The 20,092-nt window shown below is 30.9% G+C and overlaps 1 protein-coding gene across 1 annotated transcript in view; it reads left to right on the forward strand.

Annotated features, from left to right (window-relative positions):
- The first annotated feature begins 350 nt into the window (after positions 1-350).
- LIN28B (lin-28 homolog B) overlaps positions 351-20,092 on the forward strand; it is a 97,927-nt gene continuing 78,185 nt past the window's right edge. The window contains exons 1-2 of the mRNA XM_006926037.1: positions 351-360; positions 1,230-1,417. Coding sequence (XP_006926099.1) covers positions 351-360; positions 1,230-1,417 — 198 coding nt within the window. The remainder of the gene's footprint in view (positions 361-1,229; positions 1,418-20,092) is intronic.

The following is a 20,092-nucleotide window of genomic DNA, read 5'->3' on the forward strand; positions in this document are numbered from 1 at the left end:
AATTGTCTTTTAGATAACATGTTTGAGTTTTTCGTGTTCATTCATAAATTATTTTGATGTCAGCATAGATGAAATGGCGATTGGTTATCTCTTCCTCTTGCCAGCCCCTTAAGGATCCGAGGTGAAATTAGTAGCAAGAAAGCATGTAATTGACAAAGTCACGTGTGCTCAGGGGGCCAGAAACTGGAGAGAGAAGAGAAAAAAATCAAAAGAGGGAAAGCACATTAGACCATGCGAGCTAAATTTGTGATCGCACAAAATCAAGATGTTAGATTGATGCAGAAGATCACTCCGTTCCAAAGGGAAAGTTTTCATCTCACGAGTTTGGAGCAGAGGGCCCGTGGGGCAACATGGCCGAAGGTTAATTTTCTTTTCTATTGTTTTACTGTGATTTTCTCTCTTCCTTTCTCTCCCCCCTCCCCCTCTCCCACCCTTCTTTGCCGTTACCCCCCCTTCCCCGTTTTACCCCAATACTGGGCATTACCCCCACCCCCCATCGCGCAATGGGGCTTTCTGCAACCTATTGTTACAGATCTCCAAAAATGTTTTGTACCGCCCACACTGATTCACAACTTGAAAAGCTTTCAGGGGGCTATTGTTTGAATTGTTTGAGTGTGATTAAGCGCAGTTTCAGTTAGTGAGCCCAAGAAAACTTTTATACACCTGCCCCCTCCCCCATCCCACCCCAACTTTAATTGAAAGTTATCGGGTGGGGGGGGATGCACATTGCAGATAACCCTGGATTCGCTGCCGCCGCATGTGCGTTAAAGTAGTTCTAACCATCTTCGCGATTTCTCTTTTCTCCTCGTGCCCGCGGAGAAAAGAGTTTCTCTGAAATTTTCTCTTTGTAAATGGGATCAGTGTTAAATCAGCAATATGCAAGTAAAGTATCTCATGCCATAATGTAATATGTAGCTGGAAAATGGAGTTAAATGAAAAAGTACACGTCTGTACTGAAACGTGGAAGTGGATGTGATCGATAGAACAGTGTGGCTCCCCCTCCCCCGCTTCCCCTTTTAACCCTTTTCATTTTAAATATTTTCTGTAGAAAAGAAGGAATCAACCACTTAAGCATGTTTTTCCTATTTCCTCTCTCCCCAACCTCCAAGCAGTTTCTCTCTCTCTCTCTCTCTCTCTCTCTCTCTCTCTCTCTCTCTCTCTCTCTCTCTCATTCAGTGAACTGTATGGCAATACAGACTAACTGACTTTTTTTGTCCTGTTCCACTCAGGTGGGGCAAGCAAAGGTGGTGGAGAAGAGCCCGGGAAGCTGCAGGAGCAGGTAGAGGAAGAATCCCAGGTTTTGCACGGAACTGGCCACTGTAAGTGGTTCAATGTGCGAATGGGATTTGGATTCATCTCCATGATAAACCGAGAGGGAAGCCCTTTGGATATTCCAGTCGATGTATTCGTACACCAAGTAAGCCAAACTTTTTTCATCCTCCTCTTCACCTTTTTCCACGTGGAGCGGATCAGTAGTTTTGTAAATGGCTATACAATAATGTGCCCTTAGGTATATTGAAAGACAAGATCTTCCTTTTAGTAACGAGTTAATACAGTTTTTAAGGTGCTATTTGGACCCCTTCCTGGATATCTTTTCCTGAACAGAAAGTAAAATCTTTGAAATTTTACTGCTTGGATGCTGGTTGACTTTATTAGCAAGTTCCCCCCTTCATTCGACAGCGAAATTGCGGTGGTGTGGCTTCCGGTGTTATGGAATACAGTATACTTTGTCGCCTATGGCTGGTGAATGAGTGGGCAAATGAATGAAAAAACAGTGATCGTCTTAAGTAAAAAAAAAAAAAAAAAATCGCTATTATAAGAAATCTATAGGTCCCCGTATTTGTAGATATCACTAGTTTGTAGTTTTCCCTGCCCAGTAGTCATTTGTAGATTTAAGTTAAAATAATTGGATTTTACAGTAAAATAAAGTAGAATACTGTTGGCCTAGTATGGACTTGAAGAAACGCAAGAGAGGATGCTTGGTAATCAAACATTTTAAAATGTGCTCCTGTAGGGCATAGATCCAAAGGATACTGTCTCTTTAAGAGACTGAACTCAAAGAAACATGTGGCCAGAGGCGGCTCTAGCCTGTATGTTTAAAATGTGCTAGTCTCCTACCTGGGGTAAATTTCCACCATTGCTTATAGTGTGTTGTAATTTCTTAAGATGCTTAATATCATCAGAATGTCATCGCCTCTCATTTTCAAGATTTTATCCAGAAACAAGCAAATTAATACCTCATCCCCTTTCAATCCACTCCTCTCTGTTGCTTAATCTCTGTATAGTAAAAAAAAGATTTACAGTTTGCAAGCTTGAATATTTCATCGAAAGAAGTCAAAGAACTATAAGTTATCTGTAATAATTAATTCTTAGGAGTAAAGGGATTTAAGACTAAAGAGGTTTAGTTTGGCTTGACATTTATGTTAAAAATTTAATGATTGACTATCAATACTATAGGTTGACTGACATAGATACGTGCAAGAAATAGTCTATTTGAGTGAAAATTATATATTTTGTTTGCTTCTATGTTGTATGTCCCTGATAATATTTACAACCTTCTTTTCTCCCTAAGGAATCATCTTAAATTAAGTTTATAAACAATAGAAACACATGAAACCATTGTTTTGATCTGTTGTCCTGTGGTGCTTGGTAGCTTCCTGACCTTGCTGTATGGTGTGTGTTTTCCTTTCCTAAAGGCCTGGCCATCATTATTGGCTGTTTACATGTGGAAGAATCAGCATAATCTGTGAATTGAAACAGCGTTTAAATACATAAATAGAAGTCCACAGACAGGCTACTGAATTTTATGCCTCCTACTTTACCTTGCAAAATGAAGCCACATTTTCTTTTTTCTTCCCTAGACTGAATGACTGAAATCATTGACAGATCCATTTCTGTCAGGCTCTGGCTTTCCCCCCTTTGAACCTTCTTTAGGTTGTTAAATTGTTCTTTACGATCTCATAAATTTGTTTTATAGATGAATGAAAAAAATAACCCTTTCTTCTTTGTCTGATCACACCTTGTTATAATTTGGTTTTCTATCTTTACCTTTTAATATATTCAAATGTTAGATATCTTATTAATCAATATTAATGTTTAGAACCATGAGACATCCAAATTTAAGCTGTTCAATGATTATGTTGATAAACATTCCTATATTCACTGAATTAAGGAATACTGTATTGCTGGAAAAGTTTTATAGATAGCAAACCGTTTCTAGAGTATAATAATTGATTATTTAAGACTTGCTTTAATCTTCTGTTACACATCATATGTTTACTAAAAGAACAATATTAAAATGACGTGATAAAAATGCTCTTTAAATATGTATATTTGTAGTCTTCAGAAGAATGTACATTCTTAGGAAGAAGTATGTAAAAAGTCAATAAAACTTAAATATTAGCGTTTTTGTGATGTAGAAAAACCAGACTCTGATAATCTTTACATTTAAAATTAGAAAGTAACATTTCAAGAGATTTTTTCTTTTTTATGGTTACAGTATTTGTTTCTTTTTTAAATATATCTCGAGAATTTTCCTAGGGAAAAATTACTTAGATATCAATTGCTTCTTTTTGATACCTAGATTTCTGTCTTATACTGGGACTTAACATAAATTGCATATAAACCATATGAATAACTGTTTTGAAAAAGGCAGGAATACTACTGATTTTAGCCAAGCAGCTACAGGTAACAATTAGATGGTCATAAATGATATGTGTAGGTAGCATGTGAGCATTGCTTATAGAATCAGATTGCAGTTCAGGACCATTTTATAAGTTTTAAAAACGTTTTCAATTATTTTTGCTGCCATTTTTACTGTCAGCAATCTCAAAAGCATACTAGGTTTTATATAAAATTATAAATTAGATTTTTTCCTCATGTCTATATACTCTTCTGTTATGAAAGATAGACATTATGTATAATTAGGACATTTAATTGTTCTTCTGGACCAATATTCATTTTAAATATATGATGAATGTTCAGAAGTATTATGTGTCAGTGGATTTTTTTAAATATTCGGAAACATGTTCTTAATAGTATATACCTGAGGAAATAAGAAAATCAATTAGTTTCTGTAAAATAATATTTAAAAACCCAGGATATATTTTTTCTTTTGAAAATATTGACTGCCAAGAACTGGATATCAAAAACAATAATTCAGTTGCCAAGAAATGAAGAGAACATATATATGTGTTTTAAAAAATAGATCTGTTACCTAAATTTGTTGACCTAATTTTATTTAAAATTTGTTGGCAATAATACAATCAACCTATTAGTTTCTGTAATGTCACCAACTCCTCAAACAGAAACACATGACTCAGGTGCTGCACTTTTCCTATCTTTAGACTTGTTGATAAATGCAGTGAGATTCTCCTGTTTGAGAATGGTGTGTGACCATTGGTGGTTTAAAATGACAGTCTTCATTTGACTTGCTAATGTTAACTTGTGATTTAAATGATCTTATTTTTATATACTGTTAATGAATATATATGTATTCTGACACATGTTAATACTGAAACAGCCTTCAATACTGAATATTTTAATTTTAAAAACAACAAAAATGTATAAATATTATTTTTGAATTTTGTCACTGCACACAGTTTTTGAAATGTTCCTTAAAATATTTAATATTCAAAATTTTAAAATTTTGATGATGATTTAGTTTGTAAATAGCATAAATTTGTAAGAGTTTCTTACTTTAGAGTCCAATGCAAAACATAGATTTGTCTATCAATTGAAGAGTTACATGGTTAACACAGATTTGTAAGTCTAAGTTCCTACTAAGGCAATTTGATCAATTAGAATACAGTTGTTTTGTACGTGCTTAATACTTCTTTCAATTTTTTGTTAATGGATTTTAAAAATTTGCATCAACAGCTGGAGTGTGGGCTAACATGTTTAAATTACCTGGAAAGGTCTTTGAGAACTTTTTAAAATATTATAAGCTTTTAATAGGACAAATATTTTATGGTCCTTTAGATGAATTACACAGTAATTAAATATTAGATCTTTTCTGGAGAAGAGCAGTGTTCCCCAATAACTACCTGTTGATATTTGTTATCCTGTAAGTTTTTCTTTACATAGATTTTGACACTTATTTCCAAAGTCATTATCTTACCTAATGATCATCTGAAATTTATTCCGTTTAGGGGAGAGAGAGAATCCATTTTCCTTATTGCCCTCTCTTAAGCTCATTTGTGTAATATTTTTTTTTCACCTGTTGGGTTATATTTGGAATTCTTTGCCATCAAATATGATACAAAGAATTTTTTTAACATGAGTGTGTAATTCATTTATTTCACAAATTATGTAAGAATTGTTTTCAAAGAGAAAGTAATTCAAAATGGCTTCAATTTATCTCCCATTATTCAGCAGGCTTATATATATTTTTTTAATAATTTGATTTTGAATTCTTCATTGCCTTTCAAGTACTGATGTTTTCTTCTTATGCTCTTTATTTCTAATTTATAAATTTATAGTTTGATCTCTGGAGAATACAAATGTCCATATTACAAAGATTTCATGTTTTTGTTCCTTTTATTTGCTTAGAAAACATCACAAAGAGTAATGGAAATAGAAGAAATAAGAATAATTATTGTAACTGATAAATTTAAAACATTTTATTAATAATATAAGATGAAAACATTAGAGATGACTAATAGTCATATATATGTGAAAATTTTAAATATTATACACAATTCAATTGGTATAGTATAGAGTTCAAATCTCAATGTTTTCAATATTAATTATACAATTTTGAAAACATTTCAATATGTTTATGTTTAAGGGCATTTCGTAGTATTTCATCACCAATTTACTAGCCATATCCACTTTTGTCAGTTTAGCATGAAAACATTTTTCATATGCACAATAGATGTGATTATTATTATTCTCAGGTCCATTGAAAATTTCAATTTCTAAAAAATTATTTAGGTAGAGAAATCTTGGAAATTTTAAAATATGATCATGTAACATTGTAGAACATTAGTTAGTGAGTTATGCATTTTAATATTTTGAAAATAGTTTCTAAACCTAACAAATTTTCAAGACAATTTGCCCAGTTGACCAATTCAGAAGAATCCTGAACTAAACGCTTTAAAGCTACTCAATCACATTTAATGGCATTTAAATCAAAATTCTATAAGACTTTGTCTTATAAAAGATATTACTTTCCTTTTTATTTTCAAATGTATTATTTTCAAGACTTTTTTTTGTATCCTAAAAAGATGGTCTTTTTTTCATATTCAATTTAAACATGAAATGTGAATTGAGTGCATATTTAAGACATGGTCTTCTTTTCTCATCTTAAAGATTATTGATATAACTCCTAAGTATATTCCTCTTTCTTATGTTTGATTCTTATTTTTAAAGAAATCATTCATGATTAATGAAGGCAACAAATTACAGAATTGTTTTTTATACCAATGTTGAAGTCACAAACCACTTACCAAGTATTCAGCATAACACCTTTCTTTAACCTATCTTTTAACTCATCTCAGAGTTCTTGGGTTTCATAAGTTTTTAGAACTTTGTTACCTGCACTCAACATAGTAGATTAAAAAGTGTGTCCTTTATTGTAAATTTTCTTACTTTAGGGAAGCAAGAAACCCATATTATTTGAATTTAGTTGGATTTTTCCTGTTCAGAAATTACTTAAATATTGAGGATAGTTTTGTATATCTTAACTAAGTAATTTTTTTAGTGTTGCAACTAACCTAGAAGTTAAAAATATAGTGTATTGTATTCTTATTTCTAAACCAAGTTAACCTAAACAAATAAAGTGATAGTTCTAATTAATTAAATTGGAAAGTCTTTAAATATGATATTCTATAGACTTGATTTGGAGTTAAATATGAAATAAATAAAATAGTTATTTTATTATCATACCTTGAGCTATTTCTCACTGAATTTTAAGTAATGGAAAGTTGCTATAGGTTATGGTATTGTAACATATGCAGTTCACAAGAAATTTAAATGATTTATATTCCTCTCTAAAATAGTTTGACTGTAACATCTAATAACAGAAAAGGTGATAATAGTAACATTCAAGAAGATACATTGCATGTCAGTGGGGTACATTTAGAAATGATCTTTTAGTAAGTATTCTATCAAGTAAGTAACAAAAGTGTTGTTACATTTTGATACATCAGGATTAATTTTATCTTCAACAAATTGGAAGATAATCTGATGGCTGCTTAACCCCCACCCTCAATAATCTGAGTAATTGACAATTTACAAATGCCATCTAAAATAAAACTTATATATAGTTGATAGATTTAGTCTTACATTTCTTTCTATAATCAGCTCTAAATTGGAGTAATACCTAACTTTTCAGATTGTTGCAAAGAGTAGAGACGTTACATAAACTGCAAAGCAAGTATGTGTTGAATAAATAAACTAACATGTAAACTAGTCTTTGCCAAAGTAAAATCATGGTTAAGTTATTTTTGGTGGCATATATTAATGGTGAAAAGCTAAATTGGCATCATCTTTTATGTGCTCTCTTTAAAATTTGGCAAAATGTGTTGTATAAATAACTTAATTTTCATTACAGTGAACTACAAGGCTTTTTATTATAATTTTATGGTATTTAATACTGTTTAAAGTATCAAGATATAAACTGAGGTTTGGGAATAATTTTGTTACATAGATATTTTCAATAGTTTGTTGTATCATGAAATTTTACCTATGTCTTCAGGTGTACATATCCAGTTTGTATATTCTTCAGTGTAAGTTAAGGAAAAAATATTGTTTTAAATAGACTTTCTATGATAATTTAATGTCTATTGCTCTGTTAACAATTATTTAATCTTTATGAGATACTATATAATGGTATAGAATCTGGTCAAATAGATCAGTAGTCAAATTCTAGTTTATTATATATCTGGAGGGAAAATAAGTTGCTTTGTCAGTGTCTTGGTGTCCTATAAACAAAGGGACAAAAATGTATCCACCTTGAAGAGGTTTATAATGAGGATTTAAATGTTCCACACGTAAAGCTTTTAACACAGACCTCGGGAAATAGTAAAGACACAACAATGTTGTATATAGTTATTACAAAGGAGAAGTAACATGGTAGAGTGAGGAAGAAGACAGTGGAAATGAAGGTTTGGATTTGGCTCTGCCGCTTGGTTGGTTCTTTACTATTGGCTAGTCACATCCTCAGAATTTCAGTGTTCTCATGGGTAAAATATGGTCAATAATATTTTCTCCCTATTTTGAGGAGTAAGGCAAGGATTAATTGAGATAACATGTGAAAATAACTTAAAAACTGTAACAATACCAGGTTTTTAATCTTTATTTCAAACACTATATTTTTATTAATACTTTCACCATATAAAGTGTTGTCATAATTTTCAAAAGATAGTAATCTCATGTCATTTATTTTATTTTTTTTACCTTGTCAGTTTTGAGGTATAATTTATGTAGAATAAAATTCACCAAATTTAAGTATACAATTAGATGAGTTTTGACAAATCATATGACCACCACTACCACTGTCATGATATAGAATATTAAATCACCCCAGTGAATTCCTTTGTGCCCATTTGTAGTCACCCTTGAAGAGAAGAGGCTTAGTTGTCTCAGGCTCAGTTGTCCTATATGATTATTTATATGTTACATTACTGGTTAACTAACCTGGTTCCTTTTAACTTTGTCTTGTCACACAAGAATCCAGTATCTTTTATCAAATACAGTTCATACTTATTTTCATGTGTTTTGTTTCTCTACTTTTTTCTGCTTGGAAATTATCTTTACACCAGTAGTTTCTATGCCAGTGAAAGTAAGACTAATATGCATTTCACTAATCTTGTACTTTTCATACAATATAAACTAACTACTTAGCTAATGGGGGGGGATTTAGGTTTATTGATATTCATATTTCTTGTGGTAAATTAATTTCTGTCTCAACTGAGTTTTTGTATTAACATTCTTAGAGGTATAAGTTAACAAAATGGCTTATTGTCATATAAAAGTAGTATCTTTTAAGAAAATGATTACTCTAGAAAAATTTCTGGTTCAATAATTTATTCAACTATTTTTTATTGATCACATACTAAGTGTAAACTGTTGTATGATAGATTTAAGAGTTCTGCTCTTCAGCTTGCTATATATATTTTTCTGTTTTCTTTTAGCAAACTTTTTAATAAAATTTTCCAATTCTCATTCTTTTCATACAAAGTATAAAAGCAAAGAAAAAATTTTCTGATGTAATATTTACACTTTTTATAATGTCTAATTATATAGCCTCTACTCATTTAATTTGGAGATAACTGTAATTTTAAAATGTTATTTTTTAAGTTTTGAGTGAAATGATTTCTCATCATTCTTAAAATGTATAGTTTTCGGATTTCACACATAGAAACTATCTTTACAGATGCTTAGAACCATATTATTTTATTGTGCTATTAATAACATACTTAATTTTTACCAGCTGCTTTAACTTTTTGTTATTACAGTCCACTTTTTAAAATCAAAACCCACTTAAATTTATTACTTTTGTTAATCTGAAAGTTGGCCTCTATTTCAAAAACTTGTAAGTTTAATTTGATAATGTTTTTTTGTTCAGTTTTATTGTGCTATATTATATAAAGACTATGTAAATTTAAAATTAATTTTATTTTAACCATGATTTGTTTATGACCATTTCTTTCCTTAAGCTTTGTAAGCAATTCCCTAGGCCAGTACTGATGTATTTCCAGACACTATAATGCTTAAATTATTTTATATTAATGTTTTTTCATTCAAATGAATCATCTTTATCCTTAGTTGAATCTGTAACAGAAGGCTGACAACACTGGTTATATTTATCACCTTAAGTGCTTAATTGATTATTGATATATTTTAAAGCTTGGAATGAATTCTATCAACTTTTTTTTCAAAGTACGATTTTAATAATACATCATTTCTTTTATAATATAGAAAGACTGGTGCTTGGAAACTAATTACACTTTTCAACAACTCCTTTAAATAGATTAAATGATACTAGAGACACATACCTAACAGTTCAGTGTATCATATTTAAAAAGATAAATGAATGAATCATTTTTAATTTTAACAAGAAAAAAATCTTACTAAATCTCTTTTTAGGATTGGTTAAACTATGAGCCAGAAATTTAACTACAGTATTGACCTCATTTTTTAACTTTTTAATTAAAATTTTTAGTTGAATATCAAAATATCGAATCTAAGGACAGTTGGATTTGCACGTTTGCCCCTTTCACTGTTTCCTCCCCCAAGCCATTGAAGAATTTTGAATGGTGAGGAATTTGCGCCCTTTGGCTCAGGTTGCAGACCCACTTGATCAAGCCAGAAAAACTGGGGTCAGAACTATTCACCGCTTATCTTTTCCTTGGGCCACTTGTAAATCCTGCCTTTCTGCTCTGCAAAAAAAAAAAGAAGAAGAAGGAAAAAAAACCTTTTATATTATATTTATAGTAAAGCCTGGAGTATAAGACAAATGGTTGATGCTTGTGACTCCAAATGGGTTAATTTCACTTTTTTTTAGAAGTTTTTCATTGTATTGCTGCTTATTTGATGCTTATAATTTTGTTTAAGTACATTTTATTTTATAAGATGTTATAAAAGCATCCTGTTGGTAGTGAAAGTGTGGTGATACGATATTCTATTTCAGGTTGAGATTTTACACCTTTGAGATGTAGTGATTACTTTTAAGTAAATTGAATTAGTTAATTTGAATTAGCTCTATAAAAAAAAGTATTTTGTTTTGATGTGGTTAATTTCCAGCATTTATGCTGACATCTAAAACTTGCATGAATCAATTATAGCACAAATTTATGAACTGTATCAATAATGGTGTAAAGAGTTTAAATATAAACCCAGGTTTAAACAAACACAAAACACTTTGTTCTTATCTCAGCATCCCTTAAAAGTATACAGCTCTGGTTCAGGACCTCAAGACCACCCATCACCCTGGACACTGGATACTCCTATTTATTCAAGAAGCTTGTGAAGTATCTGTGTGCCGGTGGGGGATGGTGTGTGTATCTGTGTAGGAAATCATAGGTGCTTTTATCCCCAACAGAAGCAGCATCATTGTTCATAAACTGAATTAGAATTTTCTAAAGCCTAACTTAAATTAAATGCTTGTTATTTTATGCAAGTGCTGGTTGCAGTTTTCACATTTTTGATGCTTTTAGAAGGTTAAAGTGGGCCCCCATTAAGATTAACTTCAATCCATTACAGCTTTTTGGCTTGCAGGCCCCACCCATTGGCCTTGGATAGCTAATACCGAGCTTTTGCTTCTTCCTGTAGAAAGGAAGGAAAGGAAAGAAAACTTCTTTCTCTTTCATTGTGTAAGTCATGTGACTTCCCTTTTAGTTACAGATAGTGCTGAAGTGAATCTCAAAATAAATAAGCTATCAAAGTTTTATGTTTATATGAAATATTTTTGAAATCTGCCTCTAAATTTATTTTTTTAATGCACTAAAATCTTTGTTTTGAACCACTATACCTTTACAACCATGCTGCTGTTTTTTTAGGAAACCAAAAAAGTTACTAAATAGATTTTTAAAATAATACTGATCTTTTTATCTGCACCATAGTAGTTTCTTAGTGTACTTATTTTTCTATCAGTTATCTTAGCATCATTTGAGGTTTCTGAACTGTAGCTTATTTCTCAGAACTCGCAGTGTAAAGCAGAGATAGTGGTTGGGATCATTTTAGTGAGGAAAATTGCTGGTTGGGAAAAAAATGTTTTAGAGGACTGCGTGCAAATATAGGAAGGAATTAATTGAATATATTTTTGCTTCTCTTCTGTCACCTATGATAAATAAGCAGTGTAGCTAGCTGTTAGGTAGGGCTATCCAGCTCTTAGAATATTTAATTATGAAGTTAGATACTATGAGAATTTCATTATGAAGTTATATAACTTGAGGATAAATTATGTTTAGTCCTAATTTGGTGATGTAGACATGATGTTATAATTTACTATTAAAAATTTAATCTTTAAAATTATTTTAATTTGTTCTTAAGCTATTTTTCCAAACATTTAAATTTATTTTAGTAAACAGTATAACTGTTCCCAATAATAAGTAAAATATTTGAAACAAAGGTAGTTTTAAAAGAAGTAGCCTCTCAATAATTTTTAAGATAGAAATGTTTTTGGCACATATTTCCATGCAAGTAACTACTTTTAAAAGACTTCTAAGAAGTATACTATTTTAAAATCTAGTATGCATTTTTATTTAAAATACTTGTTTCAATAAAATGTTCCAGACTATTGTTACATTAAAAACATTTTCTTACATGTTCTTATAGTCTTTCTTATAGTCTGACAGATCTTAAAGGGCAATGATATTTAATCCTATGATTTTGCTATCAATCCAAGATGACTTGGTTAATAGATTTGTAAATATGAAAAATTTGTTGAGATATATAGAAAAACTACATAACTTTCTATTAATAATGGTGGGTTATCAGCTTTTCAATAACTAGGATCTGGCAATGAAGTCTGTAATATGCTGGTCCATGCTTTTATTTATGTTAAAATTTATAATAAGTGATTAATTTTGCATGTGCTTTATACAATTGAAGATTTCAACTTCAGTTTAATTAATTAATTATTTATTGGTATTTATTTAATGTTTGAATTGTCCCTAAAATTTTGCTTTGGTGGAAAGGGTTGGGGTACTAAATCTTTGAAATCTATTATACCCCAATTACTGTTTGCGTAGCAAGATATTCATAAAACACCAACAAACTATTTAATAAAGTACTATATTTGAATCTAGTAATGACATTTATTGTTGAAATAATCCATTTAGTACTTAGTGTTACTGTGAGTTTAAAATAAAAATATTAAGAAACAAAAACCTAATTTAAAAAAATCGCTAGTAGATTTTTTTGTGTAACACATGCTTTCCCTCCACACACAAAATTTGATATTAAAAAGTGAAAAGTTGAGTTTTTTTACTTTTATAATTCTTTCCTTCCTGCAAAAGTTTTCTGTAATCTGTATGGACGAAAGTAGTTTTAAAATGAATTTAAATGGCTTTAAGTGTTTTCATGTTTAGTTATAAAGACAAAGCTCATTTGTGGAAGTAACACCATTTGGGATATTGCTACTTGTTTTCATGTGGTTTTTATAAATATATGGTTGATAAATGATTTGTTTTCTGGATTTTCTTTCTCCTAAAATAAACTTTATAATAAATGGAGAATAAGTTTTCAAATCATTAAAATATATGAAGGATCAAGTAAATAAGGACATTTGTTTCAGTTCATATTCTTTAGTTTAGGATTGGATATACATTTTTTTTAAGATATCTTGATATATACATGTATATATATATGTATATGTATGTATATATATATGTATATGTATGTGTATATATATATATCTCCTTATTGATTTGGTTCTTTCGGATGATATGAATATATATATAAAATCTTAACCAATAATGTTTGGGAAATATTTTTATTAGATATTGACCACTTTTCCATCCTCTCTACCTTTACTTTTAGAAATATCTGGTCGCTGTTAAACCATTAATATTCCTGAAGGTAATCCAGAATTTCCTGTGAGACTCAGTGTTCAACGTATATTTAGTTGTCCAAATTTACAAAATCCAAACAAATTTTGGAAAATCTCAAAAGACATGGGATAATATTGTCAGTGAGATTTTTAATAGAATATAGTTCATTATTTCGATTTATATTTTTCAATTTTTAACTGTAAATTGAAAAAAAAAAGAAGTTACCCAAATTATTATAGCGTTATGCAGTCCCCAAGTTATTCCCTGCCTTAACATTATCATTTCATCTGCCACTAGGAATTATTACAGCCCTAAGTGGTCTCTCTCTTTGAGTTTTCTCCTCCCCCTTCTCCCCTCCCCCACTCCCATTCGGGAAGGAAGCCTGAGGCCCTAGCTCTAGAGACACCAGGGAAAAGCAAGCACTCAGCAGAAAGTGTCTGTCTTTGACAGAGGTGTCATCCCTTGGAGAAGAGTGTAGTTGAGAAGAGGTTAATAATATTAGAATGTTTGAAAGTCATCCTTAATTAATTTAGAATTTATTTTCGATATAGCTGGATATTGCTGCTGTTATGAAAAAAGAAGTGTACTTTGTTTAGGTGACAGCAAATTCCGATCCAGTCCTCCACCACTTTTCTCTTTACTTAGCTTTGCTTTAATCTTTTATATTTTTTCCAAAGGCTGTTGTCAGTGATTTTACTATCATTAAAGAGCAGGGTGAGTTCTGAACAAAAGCAATGGACAGTTAGGTAATTTTAACATTTCTAATAACTTACCGATATGTGCAATATTTACCTAAATTTCCAGAGAAATTATATATGAAATGTTTTACTCTACATCATTTGTTATCTAAAGATAACGTTTATATGTCTAGCATATTTTTGCCTAGAAGCCTTTTTAAACTACAAAGCGACTCATAAAATAGGCTAACAATGATAATAAATCAATATTGATAGGTCTAAAAATGTTTTAATTATTTACTTTCTTAGATTTTTGTGACATTGGCTTTTATTTGTTTGTTTGTTTCAGGATGAGTAAGAAAATGCACATTCAGTGGTGTAAACACTTTATAATCATAGTGTAAGATTCCTGAAGGGCCCAAGTTTCTTTCATTATGTTACAGATATTTCTGCTGGCATTTCTTCATCTTTAAGGACAATCCTTTTACTTAGCTCCACGTGCAATTTGTTCAAGTCTCATACTTGTTGACCCTAGTTTGAAAAATTTAAACAGAATGGTCATGGAATTTTTATAATTAGCTTAAAGAGGATTTTAGAAATCATAATTTACATCTAAAAGTGAATATTATGTAATATTTGTTTTTTGGAATGAACCAAAGATATTTTGAAAATTTTTAATGTTATTTACTTAAAGGGCATATGTAAAAATATAACAGCAAGTATATTTAAGGTAATATAACAATGTTATAAGTATAAGTAATCTTTTGAAAGAATAGCTTTAAAAATACAGTTAGAATGTAATCATGTATTCTTTTCTATTGGTCCAACCCTCACCAGATCAATGAACATTTATGTTTGTTTTGTTTTAGCTGCTTGCCACTCTACCATTCCTTGAGGATAAACCCTAATTTGCCACCATTTGGTCTTATCTCTTGATCAAAGACTGTGATGTAACTTTCCTCTACCAAGGCTTCTGTTCTGCACAGAGAGTACCATGTCTTTCTCTAAATTTACTTTTAGAAAAAATCTTTGCCATCTTTATAATCCAGCCCCAAATTCAGATCCTTCTTTTCCTAAAGGCTTCCCTCATCATTCTATCTAGAATTCCTTACTTCATTCTTATAAACTCCAAAACTCTTTTTAAATAATGGGTTACTTGTCATAGATTGTCTTCTTTTATGTTTTGTTTTCTTGTTTCTCCTACTAAATTGTAAACTCTAAATAGAATTATTTAATAAAGTTGGTATTCCCTACAATACATGGGTGCATGCTTTTCATATAATTTCTACTCAAAAGCATTTCTTAAACAATGAAATAAACTATAACACAGGAACATTCTCCTCTTATTTTTCCATTAGGATAAAAAATATGGTTTATAGAGAACTAGCTGGAGTCATATTGTTCAAGAGAGCATGTGCAAACTCTTGCTTAAGAAACCCTAGTGTTCAGCTTATATTCAGTTACCTTTAAGATCACTCTTATATGTTCATTATACATTGACTTACATTTGATAAAGTGCGTCTGTGGGCCCAGCACACTTTTAGGCTCCTGTCCTTTTTTTCCAGCAGAAAAGATGGTGATTTCTGCGCTGTGTTTATTACCACAGTTTATTGCTAAGTCTAAAGTGTCTGCAGTTTATTGGAGGGGAATGTCCTACCAGTCTAATTCTCTTTTTAAATCCAGAGAACATTGACCTGGATATTCAATAAATGTTTTAGGTGGCAATATCATTAGGGAGATGAGAGGCATTACATGTAAATAGTGGAGACCTTAGAATGAGATAGACCTGAGTTTGAATCCCAGCTCCACTGCTTACTAGCTGTTTGCATTTTGCCACATTACCTTACCTCAGATATCCTATCTATAGAAATCAGATAGCAATACTAATTTTATAGGGTTGTGAGGATTTAAGTTAATGTATTTTAAGTGTCTAGCCTAGTACCATTAACGATTCCTTTTATATGCACTGATTTCCAATCTGGAGGACATGCCTCTTACCCTTCCACCAAATTGGGTTACTTAGATAGGAAAATTTAATGTCATTTCTGACTCGTAACTCTCTATTATCCCTCATGTCCAATCAATAACTAAATTATATATATGTGTGTATATATATTAAATTGTATATGTGTATATATGTGTGTGTGTATATATACATATATGTGTGTGTGTGTGTGTGTGTGTGTGTGTTTCCTGGAAAATTTTAAAAAGTAGAAGATATTTATAATATACACATATATATGTATATATGTGTATATATATGTATATATGTATCTATATATATGTGTATATATGTATGTATATATATATATATATATACCTCAAAATGCCACATAACTTCCTATCATCTGTACTTGAGATCTTAATGATTAGAGTCTTGATTGGCTGTCCCATAGTTCATATCTAGAAAAACAAGGATCTGAAAATTAGGCAGTCAGATAAAGAAGCTTTGGAATTAAAGGCAGGCATATAATATGATTTGATGTTAGGTTCTTCCAGGGGCATGCTTCTGCAGGTGAATCACTTTCTAAAGGGAATCTGGTAGCAGGCTGCCTCCATCAAGACTTAGTTAGCTCCATCAGTTTATTTAACAAATAATTATTGAACACCTAATATGTGAGATACAGCAATGAGCAAAACAAAATGAATGAAAATACCAGCCTTCATGCACCAACTCCCACTCCCCTCATCTCTTTTTGCATTGTCTTCTATCTCTACTGTAAAAATAGGAACACACTAACAATATTCACTACAAAATACAACATTGTTAATTTTTTAAAAAAATTTCATGGTAATGTTTGAACTCTGGAAATTAATCTCAGGAGAATTTGAACATGAGGAACATAAAAGAAGAAAGTGTAAAGTAACATTTATGAAATAATGACCCAAAGTCTGAGTTCTAGAGCATTCTAAAAATTATAATTTGAGATACATACAATAGTATTGTTAATAAAGAGAAGTAAAAGTTAGTGATCCGCAGCAGAAGTGTTGACTCAACACTTTGGGTCACGTTGGACTTTGGGACCAGATAATTCTTTGTTGTTGGGGGTTATCCTGTGCTTCATAGCATGTGTAGCAATATCCTTGACCCACTTCCCATTAGATACCAGCAGCACACTTCCCCATTTGTGACAATCAGAAGTGTCTCCCAACATTGCTAAATATCCCATGGAAGGCAAAATGCCCCATTTGAGAACCTCTGATTTAATGACTCTGGTAAGTGCTTTATCAAATATATAATGCTTCATAATTAATATCTATAATCTTTTGTTTAGACATAAATGTAGTGTAAAATGATTTTAGAGGGCCTGACATTGGGGGTAAGAAATTACCAATAAGTTCATATTTAAGTAGCAATATGGACTGAAAACTAAATGTGAAACATTTTAACTTTTATTTTTAGAGTGTTATATATTGTATCATTCTGATTATAAATATAGTACATGTTGATTATAGGAATTTAGAGAAGACTATAAAGACCATAATAAAAATCATCCATTATCCAACCACCCAAAGATAATCACTGCTTCCCTTTTAGTTTATTTTCTTTTACTTTTTTCCTCCTCTGTATAACTTAAAAACAAATGCTATTTTTGAATTATTTACTTTTAGGCTACTTGCCTAAAAGTTTTTTACAAGTGGGGGAAATAACTTTCAATTTCCTTTGTCAAATTATTGCCAATTTTAAATTAGAGGAGTTTAAAGTTAATTGAATTATAATAAGAAAAATAGAGATTTATAAGTTAATTTGGAAGTTGAGAAAAGTATAGAGAAACAAATACTATGCATTTGAGTGATAGATTCTAAATAATATTTGTTAGTGATGTACATTTTTTGAAATAAGAGTAAACCTAACATCCTATGTTATTTCTTATTTTATCTACTTATAATTTCACGAGTCTGAATATGTAAGATTTATTTAAAAAAATTTTAAATCTGGGAAATTTTGTCATTAGGAAAAACTTGGGGAAAAACAAATATATGTACAAGTCTTTATTTTCACATGCAAAATATAGAAAGGATTGGTATATGTATTTATTTTACATAAATTTGAAAGCCATCATTAAATCTTCAGTTAGATTTTCAGTTTTATAGGCAAGTGAATACCTTTTTCTCCTAGCAGATATGAAATTCGATTCTAAATATATTAGAGATGACCTTTACTTCTAAAATATATTATTTAAAATTCTGTAATATAGTTACTTTAATAATAAAATGCCATGAAATATTAAAATTCATAGGTTTACATAAGTTTTAATGAATCTGTGTGTTTAACCAAAGCATATTAAGTACCATGTCAGTGTCATTTACAGTTGAGAGAGGGTGAATTTTTATCTCTTTTAGAAAGAAAAATGTTTGGCCATAGAGCAAGGAGGAAGAACATTTTGGGCAGGGAAAATGATACATATGCTAAAAGGTAGAAGTAGTCTTGCATTTGAAAATTTTATATGACATTGGGAGTTTCCAGGAGCCCCTCTCGACTTTAAATTCCCAAATTGATTTCAGAGTTGCACAAATATTTATATTCCTTTTCATGCTGAGAAGATCTATGCTGACCTAAATTTAAGTGGCAAACATCTTCGGATTCTGTTTTGCATTATAGAAATTAAAAACCTATGTTAAAGGAACAATTTTCATTTAATATGAAAGGAAACAGCCTTTATATGCTCCTTAAATGTTCCTTTCTTAACAGTGATTGATTCATTATCCGTTCATCCACATATTTATTAGTTGTCACCCATGCATCTTCTCTATTCACTACGATTCCTCCTCCACATGCATACTGAATTAACCTTTTCATATCATGTCCACTTAACATTGTTGGCTATCCTCATTGTCTCAATACAGCCACTAGGAACAGCCCATCCTTAATCTATTGTTATTAATTTTATTCCTACCATATATTGAAAGGTATGCCTCTTATCATTTTCTGCTATATATTTCATGCTATAAATTTTCTCATGTCTCCTGGGTGCTCGGTCCATTCTTAATATAATGCTAATCAGAACTGAGGTTGGACACTCTGGTAGATTTTGGAACATCTTATTTTAGCTAGCAAAAATAAAGCATCACAGAGGATGCAGGATATATCCTACCACACTATAAAGTCACCTTAGCCTTTGTTTCCTTTGTGCTATTATTTCCCATCTTTTCTAAAACGCTGCTATTTTTAAATCTTTCACTCATTTTGTTCCTCTCACCACTTTGTGTGTGTGTGTGTGTTTTTCTCCTCTTTCTCAACTTCCACCCCCACTCCCTCTTCCTGGTGTAAAGAGTTTCTGTAGGAAATTGATAATCGTGTCTTTCTGCTTCAAAGTCTTTAACACATGGAGCTGGCTGCTAAGAGAAATTGACCAGGTTCCTGTGATCCTTGTCAGTTTCTCTGATTAATCAATTTTTCTGTACCAGAGTAGCTGCTTTTAACAAAAGAAAACTAGATTGAAATTTCAGTCATTTGCCCATTGCCGCCTCACTTGTATCTGTTCTTCTATTCCTATCACTTTACCTTTTTATTATAAACTTTTAATTCGTGGCTTTTAGTTACCTCATTTGTACTGACTAGAGAGTAAAGAACCAATTTCATGAATTGTATCTCCTCAATGATTCCAGCTAATACTTGCACAATTTAATTTATAAAGCTGCTTCCTATTAAGAAGGCAAAGACTGCAAATCAAAATGAGTGCATTTCTTTCCTCATTCTTGTTGACTTTTCTACAAAAACCAAGGCAAAGCAATTCCAAAGCACTTAGAAGGAAATCATGCTGTCATAGAAACTAATGCAATGAGATCCAGAAAAACCAGAGAGAGTTACTATATTGCTTTTTATAGGGTTATTTCTTTAAACATGTCAGGTACTGTTGTACTTAGATACAGAGTTAAAAGAATTTGTCTTTAGGTCATGGACAAGTTTGAGCA

Source organism: Pteropus alecto, unplaced genomic scaffold (genome assembly GCF_000325575.1).
Source record: "Pteropus alecto unplaced genomic scaffold, ASM32557v1 scaffold79, whole genome shotgun sequence".
Classification (NCBI taxonomy): Eukaryota; Metazoa; Chordata; class Mammalia; order Chiroptera; family Pteropodidae; genus Pteropus; species Pteropus alecto.